Source organism: Scophthalmus maximus, chromosome 21 (genome assembly GCF_022379125.1).
Source record: "Scophthalmus maximus strain ysfricsl-2021 chromosome 21, ASM2237912v1, whole genome shotgun sequence".
In the NCBI taxonomy this organism is placed as follows: domain Eukaryota; kingdom Metazoa; phylum Chordata; class Actinopteri; order Pleuronectiformes; family Scophthalmidae; genus Scophthalmus; species Scophthalmus maximus.
Window position 1 is genome coordinate 7,979,135 of NC_061535.1, and position 22,641 is coordinate 8,001,775.

The 22,641-nt window shown below is 42.0% G+C and overlaps 1 protein-coding gene across 2 annotated transcripts in view; it reads right to left on the reverse strand.

Moving 5' to 3' along the window:
• The window catches only part of LOC118291098 (retinal-specific phospholipid-transporting ATPase ABCA4), a 27,914-nt gene extending 5,324 nt beyond the window's left edge, over positions 1–22,590 (reverse strand). The window contains exons 1-37 of one of the 2 annotated variants that reach the window (XM_035619029.2): positions 22,314–22,590; positions 21,761–21,872; positions 21,018–21,111; positions 20,755–20,896; positions 20,359–20,498; positions 18,618–18,745; positions 17,977–18,174; positions 15,891–15,980; positions 13,936–14,170; positions 13,482–13,621; positions 11,193–11,309; positions 10,343–10,540; positions 8,637–8,842; positions 8,378–8,554; positions 7,996–8,218; positions 6,972–7,193; positions 6,619–6,823; positions 6,394–6,471; positions 6,037–6,243; positions 5,345–5,522; positions 5,036–5,167; positions 4,709–4,848; positions 4,486–4,623; positions 4,146–4,324; positions 3,881–3,983; positions 3,204–3,409; positions 2,883–2,937; positions 2,679–2,759; positions 2,099–2,274; positions 1,857–1,981; positions 1,581–1,679; positions 1,296–1,485; positions 1,021–1,115; positions 865–897; positions 587–692; positions 403–477; positions 105–274 (exon numbers count right to left, since the gene is read on the reverse strand). In XM_035619029.2, the coding sequence (XP_035474922.1) occupies positions 105–274; positions 403–477; positions 587–692; positions 865–897; positions 1,021–1,115; positions 1,296–1,485; positions 1,581–1,679; positions 1,857–1,981; positions 2,099–2,274; positions 2,679–2,759; positions 2,883–2,937; positions 3,204–3,409; positions 3,881–3,983; positions 4,146–4,324; positions 4,486–4,623; positions 4,709–4,848; positions 5,036–5,167; positions 5,345–5,522; positions 6,037–6,243; positions 6,394–6,471; positions 6,619–6,823; positions 6,972–7,193; positions 7,996–8,218; positions 8,378–8,554; positions 8,637–8,842; positions 10,343–10,540; positions 11,193–11,309; positions 13,482–13,621; positions 13,936–14,170; positions 15,891–15,980; positions 17,977–18,174; positions 18,618–18,745; positions 20,359–20,498; positions 20,755–20,896; positions 21,018–21,111; positions 21,761–21,826 (5,147 nt within the window). In that variant the 5' untranslated portion in view covers positions 21,827–21,872; positions 22,314–22,590. The remainder of the gene's footprint in view (positions 1–104; positions 275–402; positions 478–586; positions 693–864; positions 898–1,020; positions 1,116–1,295; positions 1,486–1,580; positions 1,680–1,856; positions 1,982–2,098; positions 2,275–2,678; positions 2,760–2,882; positions 2,938–3,203; positions 3,410–3,880; positions 3,984–4,145; positions 4,325–4,485; positions 4,624–4,708; positions 4,849–5,035; positions 5,168–5,344; positions 5,523–6,036; positions 6,244–6,393; positions 6,472–6,618; positions 6,824–6,971; positions 7,194–7,995; positions 8,219–8,377; positions 8,555–8,636; positions 8,843–10,342; positions 10,541–11,192; positions 11,310–13,481; positions 13,622–13,935; positions 14,171–15,890; positions 15,981–17,976; positions 18,175–18,617; positions 18,746–20,358; positions 20,499–20,754; positions 20,897–21,017; positions 21,112–21,760; positions 21,873–22,313) is intronic. The other variant, XM_035619031.2, reaches the window with a different exon arrangement.
• Positions 22,591–22,641: the final 51 nt, after the last annotated feature.

A 22,641-nucleotide genomic window follows, 5' to 3' on the forward strand; every position in this document is an offset into this window, starting at 1 on the left:
ATACCAGGGTCCTATTCCTTCTTACTTTCCCTGGTAAACAACAGGACATGTTTCAGACCTTGAGCTGTAATTTGAGAGGGACTATGTGGCTGCTGGTCACTAACACTGTGATCTCAGAGAGTTGCTCTTTGGTGAGGTTCAGGGGATGATTGATAGCAGTGATTCCATATTCGTCCAGGTTCGCTCCTTTGGCCAAGTTTGCACGGAGGATGGCATTGTTGGCCACGTTCATGAAAGATACCATAGCATGCCAGCCCTTATTGTTGTACCACACCTGTGGAAATGATAGAGTAATACGTTTATTTATTTGTTGTACCATCTATTATATTGTGTTATACAATGAGGCAAGTTAGTCACAGTGATGTAGGTTTCATCAGGCTGGGGAGGCTATAGTGGGGTTACCTTGACATTGTTTTGAGTCTCCATGTACCTGAGGAACGTCCCTATGTCCTTCAGCATTTCTTTTGAGTGCTTGCCCTTTGACCAGAAATCACAGAAGAGAAAGGTGATGAACACTCACAAAAACAGAGACAACACTGCACTAAAAACATAAGCAAACGCATACTGTTGTATTTTACAACCATACCCCAGTGACATTGAGCAGTCGTCCCAGCTGCGCTGCTACATCCTGGATGGTCTTTGGCTGCAGCTCTAAAACAGGAAGCTGCCCTCCCACTGATATACCTCCATACCTGGACACCACAGAGAAAAGCCGGATGGTATCGGTAACTTCAACTGGAACTCCAGCTACTGGAGACCAGGTTGTAGTACATCATTATAACCACTGGAGGGAGAACTGCACCACTACACAAACCCATCCATCCAAGAAAGCACGGACTAAGATGGATATAATTTTGAAATTACCTCTGTTCATTCACCCAATATTTGCTCTTCAAGCTGGAAAGAGATGATACACAGTGATTACATTATTATAATTTCCCCCTTTTTTTTTACAGTTTTGTTCAACTTCAAGTAAATAAGTTTGTTCTCCATTTTCAAATTGTGCAAAAAAACAAATACCTGGTTCTGATGAGGCTGGGGTAGGTCTTCACCAGGTAGTCAGAGATGTTCCTGCCCGTTAGGTCCATCAGAACATCTCCTGTTGACTGGATCCTCTAATGCACAAAATAACACACGTTTTATTTAAGATGCTCATTGGCAGCAGTTAACCTATGAATGTTTGTGCTCCTCTTTTTAATTCAATACATGAAAGTGATGCACAACACTGTGCGCTTAAGGAATCTCGTATTGGTCATCCTGCGGTCGTTTTCAGTATTAATGATCCAACCACCTACCTGTGGTGGTGGCAGGCCTCCAGCCCCCTCAGGGCACACAGGTAGCATGGTGAGTTTCGTGGGTGTGCTGCATTGACAGTCTGGTGACAGTCTGAAGGAGTTCCACTCTGGACCAGCCAGCATCTCTATCAGAGCAGGGTTAACCAGGGGCATCTCCCACTCTGTGGTGATGTTGTTACATGGGAAATCTCTGCAAGTGGGAGAAAGCGACCCATGTCGTCAAACAAAAGAGTGCAGGGGACAGTCAACAGAAAAAATAGATCTAAAACTCCGGAGGTTCCTCACTCCAGTGGTTCATCCAACATGCAACGAGTCCCAAAGCCGGGCTTGTCCAGCAACACCTCACCAAAGTATCTCATCTGAGCATCCATCGGCCGCTCATTACTGCAGTGGACAAAATTATGAAAATACAAGATCACCGAATCAAATACATCTTACCAATTTATACATTTAGCTAAGTTATTCAAATCCAATTAAAAGTATTACATTAATCTTATTAAATTCAATAAGACCCCTGACCACTAAATGGCCATTAGGTGATCTGGTATCCTCTATGCTCACCTGAAGAAGGTGTACTGTCGTCCATACATCCAGGGACTGAGGGTCAGACTTGGATACTCTCCAAAAGGTGGAACGATCAGAGTGAATGTCAGTGCCAGGAAAACAAAACTGGCTGGCAGCACAATCTACCAAAAACAGAGGCATAAGTGTGATTTTACAAAACATCCTGGTTGTTTGCTGTTTCGGTTGCTAGATCAATGCCTTCGTATTTCTTGAAATGTAAGAGATAACAATAAGGTTACCTGGGCAAAGAAGTCTTTGTAGGAGCGGGTGGCGTGATGCAGCCTCTTGATCAGTAGAGCGAAGAACTGTTTGATGATCAGACACAGGCCTCTGACCTGGTAGGAACCCCTGCCTGCGCCGCCTTCTGGGACATCACACGGACCATGGCCATTGGCGTGCAAAGCTCCATCTGCCTCTGGAATACAGAGTTTGGGTCAAGTTGCAGAACCTGACTTGTACAGACAGGGTCGACTAGAGTAAAGAGGCCAGCCAGCAAGCCAAGCATGTTGGGTCTTCTGTGAACAGTGTTCAAAAAGTATGCCTCTGCATTTCCAGCATTGCTCTACTTGCCTATGGGCATATAATTAAGCCTATTTTGCATGTTACTGGTGTGCAAGTGACAACTCAGGATCATGTTTATAATAATTCATAAAAGCGGAAGCTCTCTGCATTACACTTAACCCTAACCCTTTTATCCAACAAAGGAAGGTTTCATCTTTAACATGTACAAGACTGAAAACCCCTTTAAAACACAGAAATTCGTGGTTTTTCTACAACAGCAGCATCTGTCCCAAGCTGTCAGCTGTAAGCCACTGTCACCTCTTAGTGGCTCCATGTCAACAGCCACTCTGTTGAATCCACAGAGACTACCTCTAGAAATCTGCTGCAATGTTGTCTTGTCTGGTGGAGTTAGAGAGTGGGATATAAAAGATACGACTCACATGAGGAGAAAACTGGGATAGTAGAGATACAATTACACAACAAACCAATGTGTTGTTATGCTGTTGCTCTTCTTTTTTTTACCTTGTATACATTTCTTGTTGGTTGCATTCCCATCAGCAGTGACCTTTAGGAAGATCTAAAAAAAATATAAACAGATCTTTTTAACTCTACTCTCTATGACAGAGAGCATAATGACAATGAAGGTGAAACTGTATGACAAATGGCCTCATTCTCAGTGTTTTCTTTTCAAATTGCTGTTTAGCAATGTAATAAAAGTATATATTTGTACTTCAATTACTAGGAATCGGTCATTTTGCACTACTGACTCATTTTTTCTAGTACTAGGACCAAAATATGAACTTGTAAATGTATAATACTTTTTTTTGATTTGATTCCACGCACCTCCTCAAGCGATGTGTCAGACACACCGAAGCTGCTGAGGCCGATGTCCACCAAGGTTTCCTCCAGCTCACGGAAGAGGCTAGCGTAGGCCCTGGGCTGAAAGTTGCGGTTCGGGAGCAAATAGGTCAGCTCCTGGCCGATGGCCTCGATCAGACGAGCCTCCGGCACGTGATGATGGACCAGGGCTGTGATTCTTTCCATGTTGCCTGGAGATGAGGGGAAGAAGCTGATATTACTGATTATTCTAACTTTTATCACTGGTGCATTTCATAAGTTATTGTTTTTTTGTAATTTTGCTTATTTTCTTGCATTTCTATTTCTAGTGAAATTCGGTCAGTTGACAGATACTCAACTTTCTTTGCTGTATCTTATTACAGTTATTACTTTTGGTGCTACATTATTCTCATATCATCTTACTTGCCTAGCTTCCAATGTCTTATTATACTCCCAAGGGCATAAGTCAAACAAAGATGTTGACTTTAAATAGGAACACAGAGTGCTCACAGTAGTTGTCAGCATACAGTGAGCACAGGGTGTTTCTTTGGTGTGTGAACAACAGGTACAGAAAGTAGACTGACAACAATCCAACACAAACACACTACTCATCAACATGACACAGAGGTCCCATTGTTTGAATAATGGCGGCAAGTATATACTGGAACTAATTGTGAGCTTACCATCCATCTGTCTGTCTGCAGCCTGGTTCTCCTCCGTGTTGACTTTAAACTTTGAGCATTTGGAGCATTTACAGGAGCAATCCTCTGTACAGTCGCAGCTAGCCTGAAGGACAAAATGTCACCTTGATCAAATTTCCTGCAAACATTTTTATTTCCCTTTTGTCTCACATAACTTAATTTACATAGAAATCACATTGGTGAAACCATTATATGAGGATGACGTCATATGTCTTTTGCGCAAACATTTTTTGCTCTGATTGCTCACCTTGGGAGTGTCCTGTTTCATTCGCCGTACAAGAGTGAGGTAGAAACCGGCGCCAAAGCAGTTCTTGAGGAAGATTGGGGAACCGCAGCAGAAGAGGCGACCCTGCGAGATGATAGCCACTCGGTCACTCAGCAGGTCGGCCTCGTCCATGTGGTGGGTGGACATTATCACTGTGCGTCCTGCAAACCGGGGACAGAGAGGATACCGGTTTTTAATCTGTTGATATTAGATAAAAATTCTTCCCTTTTTTTTTATCCGTGTATGCACTGTTGGTAAACCTCTATAGTGCAATGACATCAGAACTCAATACCCTCCATTTCCCAGCAGATGTGAATGTTACCTGCACGGTATTTCAGCAGCAGGTCCCAAATGGAGCGTCTAGAGTAGGGGTCCACCCCTGAAGTGGGCTCATCCAGGATCACCACTTTAGCCCCACCAACAAACGCCAGGGCAACTGACAGCTTCCTCTGCATGCCTCCTGAATTAGGACATACAGTACTGATGCGGTGTGTGTTATTTGTTAATTGTCATATATTTGTGTATACACCTGCATCCGGACAGACCTGAGAGGTTCTGGGTCAGTTCATCTCTCTTGTGAGGTAGACCCAGATCCTGCAGCATGTTCTCCACCTCCTCCTCTGCCTCCGCGATTGGACGGCCTTTCAACAGTGAGTAGAACAGGATATGCTCTGCTACTGTCATACTGACAGACAACAAGAGAACAAGGTGGAAACAATAACCCTGTTACAACTATAAAACTATATCATACACTGCTGGCGTGTTTATCTATCCGATGTAAAATGCAGTCTTCAGGCTACAAAACTACTCATTCAAGAAATTTTTAAAGCCTTATTTATATGTTTTGACTAAAGGTGAGGGGAGATACGTACTGCCGAAAGAGGATGTTGTGTTGAGGGCACATTCCCAGAGACTGGCGGATGGTATCCATGTCTGTGTGGATGTCCTTGCCATAGATGGTGGCTGTCCCCGCGGTGGGAGGGAACATACCAGTCAAAATAGACCTACAAGAGAGAAAGAGACAAATGGAGGGGAACAGAGAAGGAGAGAAATCTTTCAGCCAATTTTCCACATGGTCAGCATTCAGTGTAATGTTGTGTGCGTGTGTGTGTGTGTGTGTGTGTGTGTGTGTGTGTGTGTGTGTGTATACTATATGCGTGTACAGCATTTGTGTGACGCACATGGTAGTGGTCTTCCCAGCCCCGTTATGGCCCAGGAAGGCAGTAATCTGGCTCTCATAAAAACTGATGCTGAGGCCATCCACTGCCGGCACAGGGCTACTGCCAAACACCTTGACCAGGTCCTGGATACAAACACCCTTCACCAGGTCTGCTGGCTCTGCCTCAAAGAACAGCTGGCCTGCACATAGCAAGGACAAATACATACAGCATATCTTACCAATTTGTCTGTGCAAGGAGTGAATACTGCTTCTGGAGAAACAAAATACATCACAGCAGACATGCCTGTCAAGCAAACAAAGCAACAGAACGAGTATTCATGAAAACAAAATAAAAAACGAATCACCAAAAGTGATAGTCATATCAATAACTTATATTGCTATTTCTTTTCAGAAAATAACAAAGGTTTCATTTCAGTTCCTGCAGGTGTATGCATAGGCAGGACAGGTATGAAGTCGGGGTATTGGAATGCAAAAGAAAAAACTTCCATCACTTATTAACTAAGCAAACTGGAAGCCACTGAGAAGCTAATGCAGTGTGTGTTCACATATGCCAGCATGTGCAAATACACACAAGGGCATCGAGTTCCCACACAATGAAACTGGGAAAGTAAGAGCAAATGCCAAGATAAAAGAGTGACAATGAAGGTTGTTTTTTTCTAATTATAATATAATTAAAAATAAATGCTATTATACCATCTTTCTCTTGTTTCTCCTTGCAGTCTGTCTGGTTCTCCTTCCCCAGCCTCTCCTGGTGTTCACATGAGGTGTTCTCCTCCAGGGTCTTCTCCTGGTTTTTCTCCTCTTCTTGGTTTTCTCCCTCCTCCTTTTTCTGCTGCTCTCCTTGCTTTTTGTTAGCCAGGTTGTCAAAGCCTTTTTTATTTAAATCTAGTTTGTTGCTGCCTTTGAGAAAATTAACCGAATGGAAAAGGGATTTGGGGCTGAAATTGGTGCAATTAAGTCACAGACAGTCTAAGGGCTCTGTATTTTAGACATGCATTAGAGATTTATTTTAAGGTGAACTTTTGTTTAGATGGTAAGTGATACACTTACTTGAAGCTGGAGCCACAGTGTTGAGCCAGTAACAGGGCAGGAAAGGGAAATAAAATGGTCGGCCAATTCCATACTGTCCTGTGATGGAAAGGAAAAATTATTTGACACATGAGCTGCTGTAAATACTGTGAATAAATCAAACAACTTGTATGCCAGAAAGTAATATTGCAACATATACCAGCAGTAGTTGTAACCGAACCCTTCATTTCTCTCTAATGCACTGACCTGGGAAGACATTGTCCAGGTACCAGGCCAGCACAGCATACAGTACGGTGTCCAGGCCCATCATGCAGATGGAGGTGAGGAAGGAAAACTCGTCCCCCTCGAGAGGACTGGTCTGGATGTTGTCCCACTGCAGACCCAGACCCTGTTCTTCGTATCGAGACAGGTACTCCGTCCCAAAACCAAATGCCACTTGGGACAGCAGACTCTAAGGGAGGAGGCATGAGAGCTTTTCAAGACTGATACTGCAGCTGGAGCTAGACTTAAAGTCACTTTAATAATTCAACAGATCTGATCTATATACATTTATTATATCTCGCTGTAATGACTATAACTATAACTAATTTCACACCCACCACTAGGATCTTCATGTCTTTGGTGATGGAGTCTTGCCAGGCGAAGAAGAAGATGTGCGGGAGGTAAAGGGCGAAGTAAACGATGCCGCAGCAGGCTGCTGCCAGGTTGGCCTGGTTGAAGAAGACGCTGAGGAGGAAGCACTGCATGATGGTAGCCATAGTGAAGGTGAGTAGAAAGAGGAAGAGGATGACCGCGTTGCTGTAGTTAAGCACCCTTCCTCCCTGCAGGCCAGAGAGAAACACACCAAGTGATGTTTTCAAATTGCAGCGCACTTATGTGCAGGAGAAGACCACGAATGCAGTAACATATGTTACTTTACGTAGGAATTTGTACTGTATCTTTATATACATATTCTGTCAATAGGACATTTGATACAACTATATAAATCGGAAAGCAACCTTCTTGTGTAGTTGAAAATCTACTAAACAAATCAGGGAAAAATTATTTAAAATAATAGTTTTAATTAAATACATTTAACGAAGAAAGGAATGATAAATTAGTAACATGATCTAAACACTTGACTGCAGTATCATAAACATATTGCTTTACACAGATTAACCACTAGAGGTCAGAACAGCCCAAATTAATATTATTGTGACTTTTACAAGGTAGAAATGTTAATTGTTGACCAGCTCATTCCTGCAAGGTCACTGATATAATTCCCATGATGTCATGGTATTCACAGTACTTTCATTAATGATTAACAGGGTAAGTATGGTGTCAGTGAGTCACTATCATTAATTATCTATATCAAGGGAAAAGATAAAGATTTGCAGTAAAACTGGGTGTTTTCTTGACATTTATAGCCAGGTCAGTTTACATGATCGGAGACACACTGACATAATCATTAAGAGTCATTAGCATTACAGGTGGATCAGTTGTCTCTGCTACCACGTGTATCATTTAGTATGAAACACACACTAAAAGATATAGCAAACAAAAACGGTACTGTTTTCACACCAACCTTAACAAAATGACTAAGTGTGAGTCAAAGAGAGACGAATTCTGCTAAATGTTCCTCACCATGATGATGGCGGTGAGGAGAGCAGTGCTAGTGCCCATCATGATGAAGCTGTCAATGAACCAGGTGGACCAGATGACGCCGTTGCTGACCCGCGAGGCCTTCAGGGTCTCCTTCAGACGGAGTTCCTTCTCAAGGACGATACTCTTGACTATCATGGACACAGAGTAGACCCAGGCCAGTACCATGAAGATGGGGAAACAGCGGTTCAATGTCAGCATGAAGCTGGATGGAGGAGAAGGGGGGGGAAGGAAAAAAGATGGAGGAGAGGGACATAGTGACTGATGCAACCGGAACTGTGTGATTAAAACCATCGGGATCGCTACCAAAAAGGCAGTTAACCAAGTGCTGTAATGCTAAATCATGATTGTGTTTTCCACTCACAGATCATCCACATAACAAGGGTAGGGCATCTGCTGAAGGTAAACTCCCAGCGGCCACTCCTTTCCTGTTTGAGTCTTGATGATCCCATGCTCTATTATGTCCTGAAGGTAAGCAAAGCCGCCCCACATATAGCGGAGGTCGTCCATAGGATCAGCTCTGGGGCCAGGGTCCCAATACCTGAGCAACACATACATATTTAGTGTTAAAGTCTATCATCATTATGCTAAACCCATTACTTCCACTTGATTTTGTTTCTAACCTGTCTTTGACCTTATTGGTGCGCTCCACTGCATCAATATCCATACGGATCTTGAACTTAACATGAGGCGGGACACTGGTAGTCCAGGGGTAGATATTGACAAAGACAAGGCCTGCCCAGAACTTTCTGTCCTCCAGCAGGTCCAAAGCCAGATGAGTGACAGCATCCTCATCAGGCAGAGCCACAAACTTATCCAGGATCACACACTGGGAGAGAGAGAGAAGGAACAAGACAGAGAGTGACGTAAAAATGGACTGATCTCAGAGCATGATAAAACACAAACATTTTCATGCATTGTAGAAAACTGTAGCTGCAGCTTAAACAGTCGAGCAGTCAAAGGTCTTACATATTTAAAATAAATTAGATTCATACTCAAATTTTTCTTTCTGGCTGAAATCTGTTTAAAATCTGATCAGATGTGAAACAATCCAACAATCCACACTCTTCTTGCATGTTTGCAGTGACATTTGAGCCGTGGCTGTCTATTCCTTGTAAAGCATTTCTGATATAGCCATTCACTGTAGGTTAATGCAAATAGGGAGGGCTTTAATTCAAGGGGAAACAACTATTTCCCATTGAGATCCTGTGCACAGATACACAAACAACATGCCTTGCAAGCAGATTCATGCTGTACGCATTTCACAAACACAGTATAGTCTTAACATGCAAAACAAATTATTCAGATCTCCAGGGCCGTCCCGGTAATTTACCCAAGCATTCACCGCAGCCGCACAGTGTGGTGTGATACGCATGCATGCCACCAACATGCAGCCAACCAGCCATCAAGCCCACGGTCATTGTTGTTGCTTTATAAAGGATGGTGGATGGAGTGGCAGCTGTATCTAATCGGCCTCAATCGTTCCCACTCTCCCTGTCACATTCAAGTGCTGTAAGCTTCAACTCGGACAAAAACAAAGAGCACCAACCATCCACCCAGCCATGCCCCCAGGTGCCCCCCGTGTCACCCCCCAGGGTGATAGGCCTCTCATCCAGATTAGCCCCCGCAGGGAAATGGGTGATTCTAACTTTGTTTCAAATAAACTGGCCCACTTCAAATGTGGAGGGCCTTCACAAGAGACTGTATGTAACGTGTTTTCGTTTTGTTTTTTTGTTTTTTACCCTCCACTCTATCAGCAATAAACAATAGAGATTCGACAGCTAGTGTGTCACCCTGGCTCTCGCCCACCTGGGAAGATTTCCATGTCTCCGGACAGGGAGACAAATTGCAGAGTGCAAAGACAGCTTATCTATACACTCACGTCACATCAAGAGTGGTATTGAGCACACGGTGGTATCAAAGTGACAATACCTGTGACTAACTGGATTATTTCGTGAATAGGCCTGACCTAAAACTTTGACATTTTAGGCAGAATTAAATGTGGGGAAAACAGTCCACATTCTTTCTGTCCCCAGTTCAACTGGGGATAAGATTTTTTAAAAAGTTGCCAAAAATGTTCCTGACACCTTCATTTCATGCGGAGAGTTAGATCCCTGTTAGACTAGTCAGTAAAATTTTGTACGCTGGTACATACACTCAAGTATTGGCGCGTCTGTTTGCACTGCAGCCTCAGCCTTCTGTTCTGTTCTGTTCCAGTCTGAACATTCTCCTCTGAACACTCTCATCAACAAAGTGTGTCTGTCCACAGAACTGCTGCTCACAGGGTGTTTTTGGAACAATTCTGAGAAAAATAGTAATAGCCACTCACATCCCCATATTGGTTGAGCATCCGAATGACCTGGTCAGTGAGGTTGAAGAGGTTTCGCCAGTCAAAATCAGGCATGTCATCTGGACGGTCCTCTGGTGGACCGTTGTACAGGAAGTTGAGTATGTGTTTGGAGGACAACGGAACCTCCTCTAGACTCCTGTCAATGAAATCCATCACCGATGGATTACAGATGGTGTCCTGAAATAAAAGGAAGCAGGGGTATAGCCGTTATTATCATATTTTGCCATTAAGAGCAAGAGCGTTTTTTTTCCAGAGGAAGATGTTAGTGTGACACCTCTAAGATTACAAAACCAATTCATACAAAGTAATCTAAGAAGAAAAAAGACACAAAAAAATAAAATAGACAGGGCTTATAGCCAGGTAGAAAAGAGAATAATAATAAGAAGAGATGGAGAGTGTTGCAAACAGTGATAAATGGAAAAGGGAAAGACATGGCATATTTTGTGAAGATAAAGTTCTATATTTAAGCAGGAAACATTGTGAATTCCTGTGAGTAAAAATCAGGAGAAAAGAACAACAGCATCATTAATCATCTCATTCAAAGGAGTCGGTTGGATGTCAGCTGGCAACCCAAAGGTAGATCATGATCATATCTGCTGTATTTGTCACAGTAGGGCTGGTATGTAGATGTAATCTTAAACCACAACTTAAGTTTAAGTGATTTAAATGGCGTGGTCTTGCATGCGATCTTGTGTTTTGCTCACCGACTCTCCCAATATTCAACTGAGAGTTCATAAGATAAGCGAATGATTCGATAACCTTAATCTTTCCCTTTCCCTTCAAGGTTTTAATGTTTAATTATTCAGTTAAAATTACATCGTCGTCCTACCCGGATCATCTTGACTTGGACTCCATCTTGGAAAAAAGCCCAGATCTGAGGTGCAACTTCCGCCCAGGCCTTCCCCATAGTCCTCAGTCTCTCCAGCTCCTCAAATGTAGTGTTAGCCTGAAAGAGATGGAAATGTGTGTGTGTGTGTGTGTGTGTGTGTGTGTGTGTGTGTGTGTGTGTGTGTGTGTGTGTGTGTGTGTGTGTGTATGTGTGTGCATGTGTGCATGTGTGCATCAGGAAAGAACAGGGAAATATCATCAAAAATAAAGAAGCATGCACAACTAATCTCACAATGCCCACATTTGGGTGCACAACATTAAGAAAACATATAGGGGCGCATACATACATTTTGCTCACAGATTAAAATTTACATCAAATCCAGACATGTATACAAGTGCACATGTGTACACAACACTCTCAAACTAAAATAAACACACTGTCACCGTTCTCCTAATCTCCCGCTACATACCATTCCCACATAAAACTCTCTGTGAAAACAGGCTTTTGAAAAGACAACACACACATTCTCACACAAAGAATTCCCGCGGGCCTGTTCAGATAACCAGCAACTGTGCAGCAAATGCACTCTGTGCCAAATCGTCAAATATTTACTGCACGCTTATCGTTAAAACCCTGGATGTGTGCGGGTACAGTGCTTTGTGTGGCAAATACCAATCACTGGCTATTTCAGTATTCAGTCATGTGCAGTGGGGGATGAAAGCCCTCAAGAGTACACCCAATTAAACGCCTCTTGTGTGTGTCTGATTTTGGGTGACAATGGGGACAATGGAGCTGGGGTGATAATGGAGGCCGTTGGTGACAACTGGCCGAACGCATTCAGCCTGCCCAGTGAATCTCAGTCAGGTTCCCACAAGTGAGCACTTCCTCATTCCCTAGGGCATTTTAAAATAGCAGGGAAAAGAAGGAGGGGGATTGGGTGGGTGGGTGTATGGTTGATTTCTTCAAGTGTGCAATCGAAGAATCCTGTAGCTAGCCAAGATGTAGGATGTTCTTTGCATATGCAGCCGTACACAAGAGTAAATGTCATGATGCAATAAAGTGAGCATTCATTTCCACAAATACCTGGTGAAACTCAACATAAATACTGTTGACCGCTATCTGTTGACCCTGACACACACCATGATGCATCTTAGCCTCTATGAAGGAAGGTGGTGGCAAACACGTCAAGCGGTTGCTGACTGAATAAATACATGCGTTATGTTATACGTGTTGTGGTAAGTCAATATCGAGCTTGATGATGTTATGCAAACCGAAATAATACGTCCAGAGGAAACTTCCTTCCTGCTTGTAAAGACTAAGAAAATACAGGGAATAGTGGTGGCGATGCAGGATGCAGATAACATTGGACACATAAAGCGTGACAACGTGTTTAAAGCCAAAATGCTTCACTTGGAGTTTCTCATGAAATACAGCGATGCATAACAGAGTCGAGCGGAAGAAGACAAATGGCCTGTAGAGGTCATATTTTTGGTCTTGTAAAGTTGTGGATTAACCCCTTGGTCATTACTTTCTTAGTGCACTTCAGATCCCAATCTAAGGGAAGAGGAAAACAAAGAGGGCATTAAAGGTCGGCAAGGAGGAAACATGTGTGTGTGTGTGTGTGTGTGTGTGTGTGTGTGTGTGTCTCTGTGAGATCACACGTCATAAAGGACAGACTCTTGATGCTTACATAACACTGAAAAAACCATGGCGCCACTAGACTGTGTGGTAGTCACCACAGTCGATCAGCTTGTGTTCTTCCATTGCAACCAAGCCATCCATGACTGCTGCCCCCCTAAAGGCCTTTGACCAACACGTATCTACATCTAGATACAAAGGGTTGGACATGACATGAGGAAAGTCTTCTTTATCTAATTTTACTAAGCTTTTTATTATCTCTCTAGTTTTTATTCTCTGTAGATTGTACTTTTTATAACCCTCCTAACTACACATTTCGCCTGTAAAATAAAAAAAGTCAAGCGCACCACATCTTGTCAGAGAAACATTCCCCCAGAGAGTTCTACCAGACCTGAGGTGTTTACAAGTTCTTTCACTTACTGGCTACAAGCCGTCATTGTGTTCTATCAATCAACAATAGGGTTAGAATTGCACTTTTGCGAGCTTCTCAGCATTTACTGCCTGGATCCTAACTACGCGGCTCAACCGGTGTTGCTCTGTAGAATATGACATGAACAGGGTTAAAGGTTTTTGACTTCCGCTATTTAAAATGTATTAAACCATGGTACTGCAGGTTTCAGGTAAACGCATCCACCGAGTGCTGCTGCTTACATTTCGTATGATTTGTCTGACAGCTGGGGAGTCAGGGGCGTAGAGGATCTGTCCCATCAGCATGGGCTTCACAGAGCTCCACACAATCCTGGTTGCAGTGTTGGACTCCAGTTCTTTCATCAGATCATTGCAGAAAGGAGCTGGAGTGAAAGATTGAACAGTGTGCTGTTACTGATGCTACTTTATATTACTTAATAAGTCGGAAAAAAAGGTCAATACTTAGTGCCCATACACACTACACTAGCAACATCAAACTGTGATATCGATATGATGACAAGAATCTGGCAACTAAGGAAAACAGTGGCATATTATCAAATAGATTAACAAATATTTGCCATGTTTAACTAAAAGTGCTAAATTAGACTGGATGAAGGTGTCAAGGAGGGAAAAAAACATTTCAGGAACAATGAATCAAAACAGGGTCTAGAAATGGCCTATTCAATGATCTACTCACTGGTGCTGTTATCATATGTGTAGTGGCTCTGCGCCCTGCTGCTGCTGATACCCAGGAAGGCTTTGTAGTTATTGTCCTCATACCAGTTAAAGGAGGTCACTCGGGAGAAAGCCCCCTCGGTGTAGCCACATACCAGGCGGGAGGCAGCAGCCATCACCTGCCTGAAGGACGGATTGTTCTGGAAGAGAGGAGTCATGACCTGGAGAAGATCCCTGCAGCTATTCCTCTGGAACAGCTGTGGAGAGGAAAACGGGCTTATGAACAGAGATGGGAGCCTTTAGATGCAACATAACAGTTCTCTTATATAAAAGACATGTTTAGTGCTAATGCACAAATGAGTCGTTTTGTGAGTTAAAGTCCTATTTCCTGTATTTTTCCATGTGAAAAATCTTCAAATTGTATTTGATGTAGATCATCAGCTATGGTGCAATATTATGCTCCAATTCAATTAAATGTGATGTTCCAGACGTTGAACTTTGATAAACGAAGGCCACAATATGACCATATTATGTGTCAACCATCAAGGAAACCAATGACAAAAGAATAATAATAATAGTATCATTATGGTAAAAACTGTGAAATGTGAATCAAGACGTTGTAACCAGGTATAGGTTGTTATTATAAGTGTCTGACATCATTATGACAGGATTTCTACAAAGACCTTCTTTGTTGAAGAGAAATGACAAAAAAAAAGCTGCTATATCGCTCTTTTCAAAGCCACCTTACTATATTGATCAGATTAATACTTTCACCTCGCACAACACAGGAGTTACAGGTCTACTTTCCCCCCGTTAATATGTTTGTGTTACTTGTGTAAAAGAATCTGAATATTTCTTCCGGCACTGAAAGCCGCACAAAAAAAGAGAAAAAAGATTACTGATTGCAGGTACTTTTTCCTTTATCAATCATTGACACACAAAAACAACGAAAAATAAGGCCCAGGTTCAAAAGTCTCTGTTATCCTTTAATTTGTTGAATCGAGATAACCGCTGCAAAGGACCAAAAAAATTAAATTGACAAAATCATTTGGTATTATCATGATAAATTTAGTCAATTTACAAATGCAAATTACATGTAGCTGCAGGACAGACATACAAAATATATTGCAGGACTCCCTGATCAAAAAACAAAGTAACCATATCAACAGGAATTGAGACTGCAGGATCAGTAGTGTCTTAAGGTTTCAAAAATGTCTAATGTGTAAAACCGTACTTATATGAAAGATGTCTAGTGATAAAGCTGAAAACATGTAAAGAACAAATGTTCTCTATAATTCTGATGGGACAGCCTTGCTATGCAACCTCAAAAATGTTCAGATAGTAACAATTGCTTCCACATCATCTCGGCGACAAACACTCTTTCATCGACACAGAGACAAGTGTCTCGCCAACAGGATGTCAGACTGCCAGCGACATTTAATATCCCATGGAAACCTCCACAACAAACAAAACAGTATTTCCACACATCCATGTACACTGAGTGTTTCGAATGCAGGTATATAAGAAATTACAAGGATACAATCCCACAAATACAAATCTTCACTGTTAAATGTGGTGTCAAGACTATGGTTGCACCGATGTGGGTAATACAAACAAGACAAGGGGCATATTCATAATGTCGGTGAGAGGAAAATCATACAGACAAGTAGAAAGATCATTCTATCCCCACTGGTGTTTTTTTTTTTCATTAACCTTATGTCCGCAGGCTTCTCCTGTTCCTGCGGCCTCACTGTTGTTTCCATTGGGATGGTCCCACAACGATGATATATCTGTTTTTGAGGCTAAATAGGCATGTGCTGAATATAGCCTTCCTCACACGCACTGAATGATATCCCCCTACTGTCTGTGTTTGCGTAAAAAGTCAGGCAAAAGGAAGTAACTGTTTCCTGACGGCTAAAAATAGGAGGGAGTGAACTTTTGAATGGAGCTGCGCTGGGGACACATGGACTGTCTTACCTCTTGCAGTTTGTCGGAGATGGCAGAGATCACCCGAACCCAGAAGTGAATGTCAATGCCTTCAGAGTGATTGTCCAGAACAAGAGGAAGCTAAAGAGAAACATACAGTATATTAATGTGAATACTGTAATGTATTTTTTCCTTTAAATAGCAGCACCTTGAACTGTCAACCTGCAGTATTTTCTTTCTCAACACTAACACCACATTAGTTCCCATAAACCTAATTTCTTCCTGACACAAAAAGCACCATACCAAAAAGATCTAAACTTTTTATGGCATGAAGCAGCTATTTCATTCTGTAGAGCAGCTAAAACTGATTCCTAGCCCACTCCTGTCAGTATTCTTCCCTTTTATATGCTGAGCCCTGCTTTCTCTTGAGGATCTGCTGAGAGATCTTCCAGCCAGCCTAAAACACAATAGGCTAAATATTTAGGAAGCAGCACTCGGCCAAGACACAGAACTGCCCGAGGAGACATCCTTCCTCTTTGACATTTCTTCTTATCCCAAAGTGTGTGAGAGCCAGAGGAATAGAGTGTGTCATGTGAATAAAAGAGTTTTCCTGCTGAAGCACAGACAGACTGAAAGACTGCAGACCAGGCAGAGGGCAGTCATTGTTGCCGTCTATCTCACTGTGGCCCGGGTTTACTCTCGATGCCCTGTGATTACTGGAGAGAGGAGTGTCTCCTCACTAATGGAATTACACAAAGAGGCCAAGTCTGTCTGCTCTGCTTATGCTTACTTAGGCTGTTTCACAAGTTCGCCGCTACTGCTTGAAGAAGCTCGTCCGCAGAGTCGGAGCATAATCTTAATTTAGTCCTTTGCACATTCTCTAAACAAAACCCGGCTTACATGTAATGAAGTCAAGCAATTTCCTCAACTGAGTGATGTCTGTGCTTTCATTTTCAAGAAGTTTGCAGTTCTTAACTATATATAATTAGTTTTAGTTTTTCAAGTTTTTTTTCCATGTCTATGAAATGTTCACTAACTCAAAAAAATTTCATCAGAATTGAACCAAGAATATTTTTAGCAATGGTTTTTGTCACTAGTATTATCTTTTATATAGTAACAGAATATGGATGTGTATTACTATCATATTATTTTAACCATTTAACATATAATGTTTTCTTTATGACACTCAACAACCTGTTAATGCAGGTGTAAATATCCCAGCCTTTTTGAAAATAAAGTTAACAGCACCTGAAATTTATCTTCCATGGTTATCTGTCATTTATACATTTGTTTTTCTCACAATGCAGTTTCTGTGGAATGATGTAGTCATGTTATTAGTTCATTGGTACTTCAGGATTTACTTTAAAAGGCAACAATCATTTCCCAGATAAATATTTGTCCCACCCTATGAGTCATAGTCCTTACAAAAACTAGCAGATGTTTATCCATTGCACCTCCTGATTTTAAAAATGTTGTATGTCACATAATAGGCCTGTGTCAGCTTGTTGTTTTGATCCAGATGTGATCATAGCACAAACCTTTTCACCGTTACATCATTAATGAACTTTTCAACTAGATGAATGCATTCATCAGAGATCTGCTGTGAGTCAAAGTTAACACTTAAATGACACTGCTGGAAAATTCCATATCCTGCCAAATCCTATAATGCCTCATGCCAGCGTAAATTCAAATCATCCAGCCAGCACTGGGATCAGCCTTATGTCACTGACCCCTTCAGAATTAAAGACGTTTTTAAACATGGCAACATCCCAACCTGAACTAATTCAGATACAGCTCTATACAGGCCAATTCATACACTGACTGGCTTAATGGATGGATGCCTCTTGGCATGCTTATGAGCAGGGTGTATGGGCTGCGAGCTTATTTATGGCAGAGTTTTGATTGGGCAGCTATTACTTGGAGACTAAATAAATAAAATGGTATACATTAGATGATGGGCTCTAGTTTTAAGCGATGAGCCTTAAATACATCAAACTAGAGCGAATTATCTAAAGTTCAAAAAACTAAATCTGTGTGGGTACATAGTTGTGCACCTTTGACGAGATCACTAGTTCCAATCCTATTAAAATAACATTCTTATCAGCCGTCTAAATCCCAGGACAAACAAGGCACTGACCAGCCGGAAGAGCTTGAAAAAGTCCACATTGGCGTAGAATTTGTCCTCAATGATCTGCAGCCGCTGTGGGGTCAGGATGCAGATGGCATTGCGAACAGCATAGAGTCCTCGGCGGCTCGGGAAAATAAGGAAGCGCTCTAGCAGGTTCAAGCTGCAGGCAATATTTTTTAAATGCAAGTCTGGCACCCCAAAGGCAAACTGTAAAAAAAAAAGTAAAAGAAAGGTGGACAGGAGATGAAGGTTAAGTGTTTGGACGTTGTCATCTATCTAGCCTTACATGTACAGTAAGTACTTCCTCTGTTATCCAATGAAATGTCTCAAGCACTTCAATCTAATTCCAGAGAAAAACAAAAAGATGATGATCAATGAATTGCTAACAAGATTGAAATGCTTGTCAAATGCCTTCTTGTGTTTAATTGTTTTTTTATTGAAAATTTGCCAAAAGCTCTTTTGACCAAAGGGGCAAAACCCCCTTCATGTTTTCTTGTGTGAAACGGCAGGATCCAACAGGTTGCCATGCAAGACTGGCAGATGTTGACAGTCAGTCTCCACACTGGTTGTGTTTGTAGAACAGGTTGGTGTTAAAATGTTGTAATATGTACCCATGGCTATTCATTCCCATCGTGTAGGTGTGTGTTTACCTGTTCAGGCCTGATTTGAGCGTTGACTAACTGATAGACCACAGACTCTGTCAGGGGAACGTCTCTAAGCAGGAATGCTGTCAGAGTTTCGTCGTCCTTCAGGATCGTCTCCACTTTTATGCCCCTGCCTGTATAGAGAGACACAATAGCAGTTCGTGGAATGACTGGTCTTTAATTGTGCATTCTGCCGTTGGGTTTAATGACTGTTTTCTGTCTATGAAAGCACATTAATTAAAGCTGCTTTTGAGTTGTGCAGTAGATAACCTGGATAAGACCGAATAATCTCGAAACGCAGTGGCACATATTTTGAGCAAGTTGTGACAAATCAGCAGCATTGAACAGGATAGACACATTGGATGCAGACACTCCACCTCTGCTCTGTGTCATTGTTTGCAGTGGCCTGTCTGTGCATGAATAAAGTTTGCTTTAGAGTCTACAGTATGAAGAATAAAAAATTAAGGGGACATATTGAGTTCAGAAGAAAGAATGAAGAAACAGACATGGAATAGAAATGTTTTCGGGGTCCAGCAACATTTGATCATTGCCAATTCTTGAACAGTACATTCTTAGGTTTCTAGGCACATTTGTCAGCAGCAGCAGCTTCAATCTTTTCAAGTAGAAACATTTATGTGCCTGTGGGGAGAAAAAGGTGTCACATCTGCTGAATGTTATCACTTGGTTTTGAGGTGAGGTTGTGCACACTGAATATATACACAATACTTGAATATCTAATCACCTGAGTGTTGTTGAGCGAGTTTGACATTCAGATATAAAAGTTATACATAAATTATGGGGCACCGAACACCTTACTGTACTTGCTCATAATCTGGGGCTGAACATAAAATCCACTCAAGCATTTCCTGTTTAATATGACCAGTGTTGATGAGGCAAATTCATCAGTTACATAACCAAATACTCAACATAAGTCTTTTTATTTTTTCCGAGGGCTCATGGGAATTTGGATCCATATCTTTGCTACATATTTCTCAATGAAAATGGCTACACACAATCATTCACAGGCTGGTTTGCACCAAGCCTCATTCCATTCCCAGCACAAAGGTTTTCTTTGTCAGTAGGGAGGCTGTACATACAGAACAGATGTACATGTATGGCCCTGGAAAGATATATGATTGACAGGAGCTGTGGGGAGGGGTCAATCCCCAGAAAAAAAAAGATCTGCATTTTTACACCACATAACCTCTTGGATGAAGTAGAAAAAACAGCCGCATGTTCTAGTCCGGACTAGTTAAACTGACGCTGCTATGAAGACCAAGAATGCATCAACAACAGTAAATAACTGGATGGATCAGGAGACAAAATTACTTTAAAGTTAAATGGCTATTTCAAACCACCCAACATACAGCGCACTTGTGGTGAAAGTAAGCAGCTTATGTTACGGGCCTGTCTTAAATCCGTGTGAAGTAATCCTTTTGTGCTGTGTTGACACACAGAATAATGGGGAAAGGGTTTGACGTGTGATTCAAACTGTGACATGGTAATATTATCTCAAAATACAACTGCAATTCATTTAGACACCAAACTCTCAACATGTTCACCAAAGAGCAGAACAAGTAGTTTGGAAAATATAGTTCAAGCTGTTTGAAAGCACGGTTTAGAATGGAAATCCCTCACCGGAAAATCTCAGAAGTCCATCTGTGAACGACTACCCGGAGTAGCTTGGGTTTGCTTTTACACACAATTGTGTTTTTGCAGAGTGTCGATAAAGGCCTGGAGCTCTGACCTGCGATCTGTTCAGGATTGGCGCGCAGAGTATCCATGAAGTTACTCATCGCATTCAGTTCCCTCCAGAGGCGGCCAAGCTGCAGAAACTCTGGATCACTGAAAAGAAGTTCCTGGGCATCTGAGTAGAAGCGAGCCAATCTGAGGAGTCAGGTCAATAACAGATCACAGACATTTAGTCCTGTTTAACAACACTCGTACAGAATGTACATTCATTTATGATTATGTGCACACACTAATGCTTAGGAACGACCAAAGCATAATCCAGAGCAAGTTCAACATATTCTCTTTGAGTCCATTACGTAAGTCCTTTTCATCTCAGATCAAATGTTTCATAAGCAATTCATCATCTCTGGCTTAAATTCACCTCCCTCTAAAAGCCCAGCGTGATGCTCACATGGAGTTGTTGTAGTTGGACACAAGACCAGGAGATTCACCACGGGTGGGGTACTGGAAACAAGGGTTGTTGGCATTACAGAAGATTCCCTGGATCCATGGCAGGACCCCTGTGGAGGGCATGGCCTTGTTGGGGAAGTGGCCTGGGGGAATCGAGACTCCGTTGGCTTTCAGTGCTTTGCACAAGTCACGTTTCAACATTCATCGACAGGACGTCGTGGAACACAGAGGGAATTGCTCTTGAGGACAGAGTCGTCTGCTTACATTCATGTTGACGGTAGAGTGGATTCACTCTCCGTAGCCACACCAGTCCCATGAACAGCATAACGGGCCACATGATCTCCATGAAGAATCGCACCTGGGTGAATAGCACAACATTAACTTCATAACAATGAACAATATGAACTGACAGAAGTGAGTGAGTCATTCAAGTATTTTGTGCATGAAAACACTGTACATCAGATATAGTTGGACTATACACATATTAACTGGTGCAACAAGCCATTAATGCCTCAGCACTAAGTTCTAACTCAAGCAATGATGTGTCCCACAGGTGTGGCAGCCCTAGCAGTGTCAGTAGGCTGCTACTAGACATACAAATCAAACAGTCCATAAAACATTATACTAAGAATGTATTTTATATTCCAGGTTGACGGTTTTCCATTTTACATGTTTAAAAAAAACGACACTTTTATATAATGAGTGATAGACAGATTTATGAGTCACTCCAGGACTGTCCATTGAATGCAAACAAAACTTAACCAGAATGTGTTGGAGATTTATAAGATATTTCTAAGACATCTGACTCTTGACTTCCACTAAATTTACAAATTCTGCAAACTTGACATGCTTTAAAAAATGATATTACTTCCTCAGTTTAGTCATATGTTGCCAGACCCTAATGCAAATCGGAGATTTGCTAACCCTAACCCCTGAAGGCATTTTAGCAAACTGCAACGCTCATCGGGATAAGTGCAGTCTCTAGTTGATGATTGAAAAGATTTTACCCTCTGCCTCCTGCGGATGGTCCAGTTCTTCCACAGCAGGAGTTTGATCTGTTCTCCCGCCCCCATGGCTCCTCCGTTTCACCCCCGTAGGAGCTGGCACTTGCCAACAAACCTGAATTTAACCAGCGTGCTATATTACCGTGTTCCACATGAAGCCACCTTATGTACTATATTGCAACAAAAACATCTGACATTTATCAAATATAATTTGCATTTGGAAAGGTACATTTGTGAATGAACTGCATTGTCCGCCCACTGAGTGCTCCACGTGAAAGCAAGCTCTGTCATGAGGCCATTAAGCTTCACATTTCAAATTGTTACCATAACAATTACAGACCTTTCTATATTGTACAAAATTATCCTCTGGTTACTACTCATGAAAAATGTCACTGTCAAAAAACACTGAATGATCCACAATCCTGGTGCATATGACAAAATTAGCTTTAATCAAGGTCAGTTGAAACTGATATGCACTGTTTTGGCTACATAGAAAAATCAGACAGTGTACCGTGTCTACATTTCAAAGCATAGGGCAGCATAACATATCACTTACCTCAGGAGAACACGCGCACTGTTGACAGATTTCCAGTAAATACAGCACAACGCCACATATTCAACTGAGCGTTCCTTGAGGTTGCTAACGCAGCTCGTTTCCAGACCTTGTGAATAGTTAAGCAGATTGATTTAATCTCCTTTCCCAGTCCTGGGAAGCTGCGAATGCCTCTCATCCATTGTAAAGGCCTACCTGACCCAACCACCTGGCCGCTCATTATACTGTGTAATCCTGCCACTGTTATAATCCTGGCACTGTTAAAGAAGAATTTTTAAGTAATAAATATCTATTCACAGGTCCAACATGCTGGCTCAACACTGCGTCATCA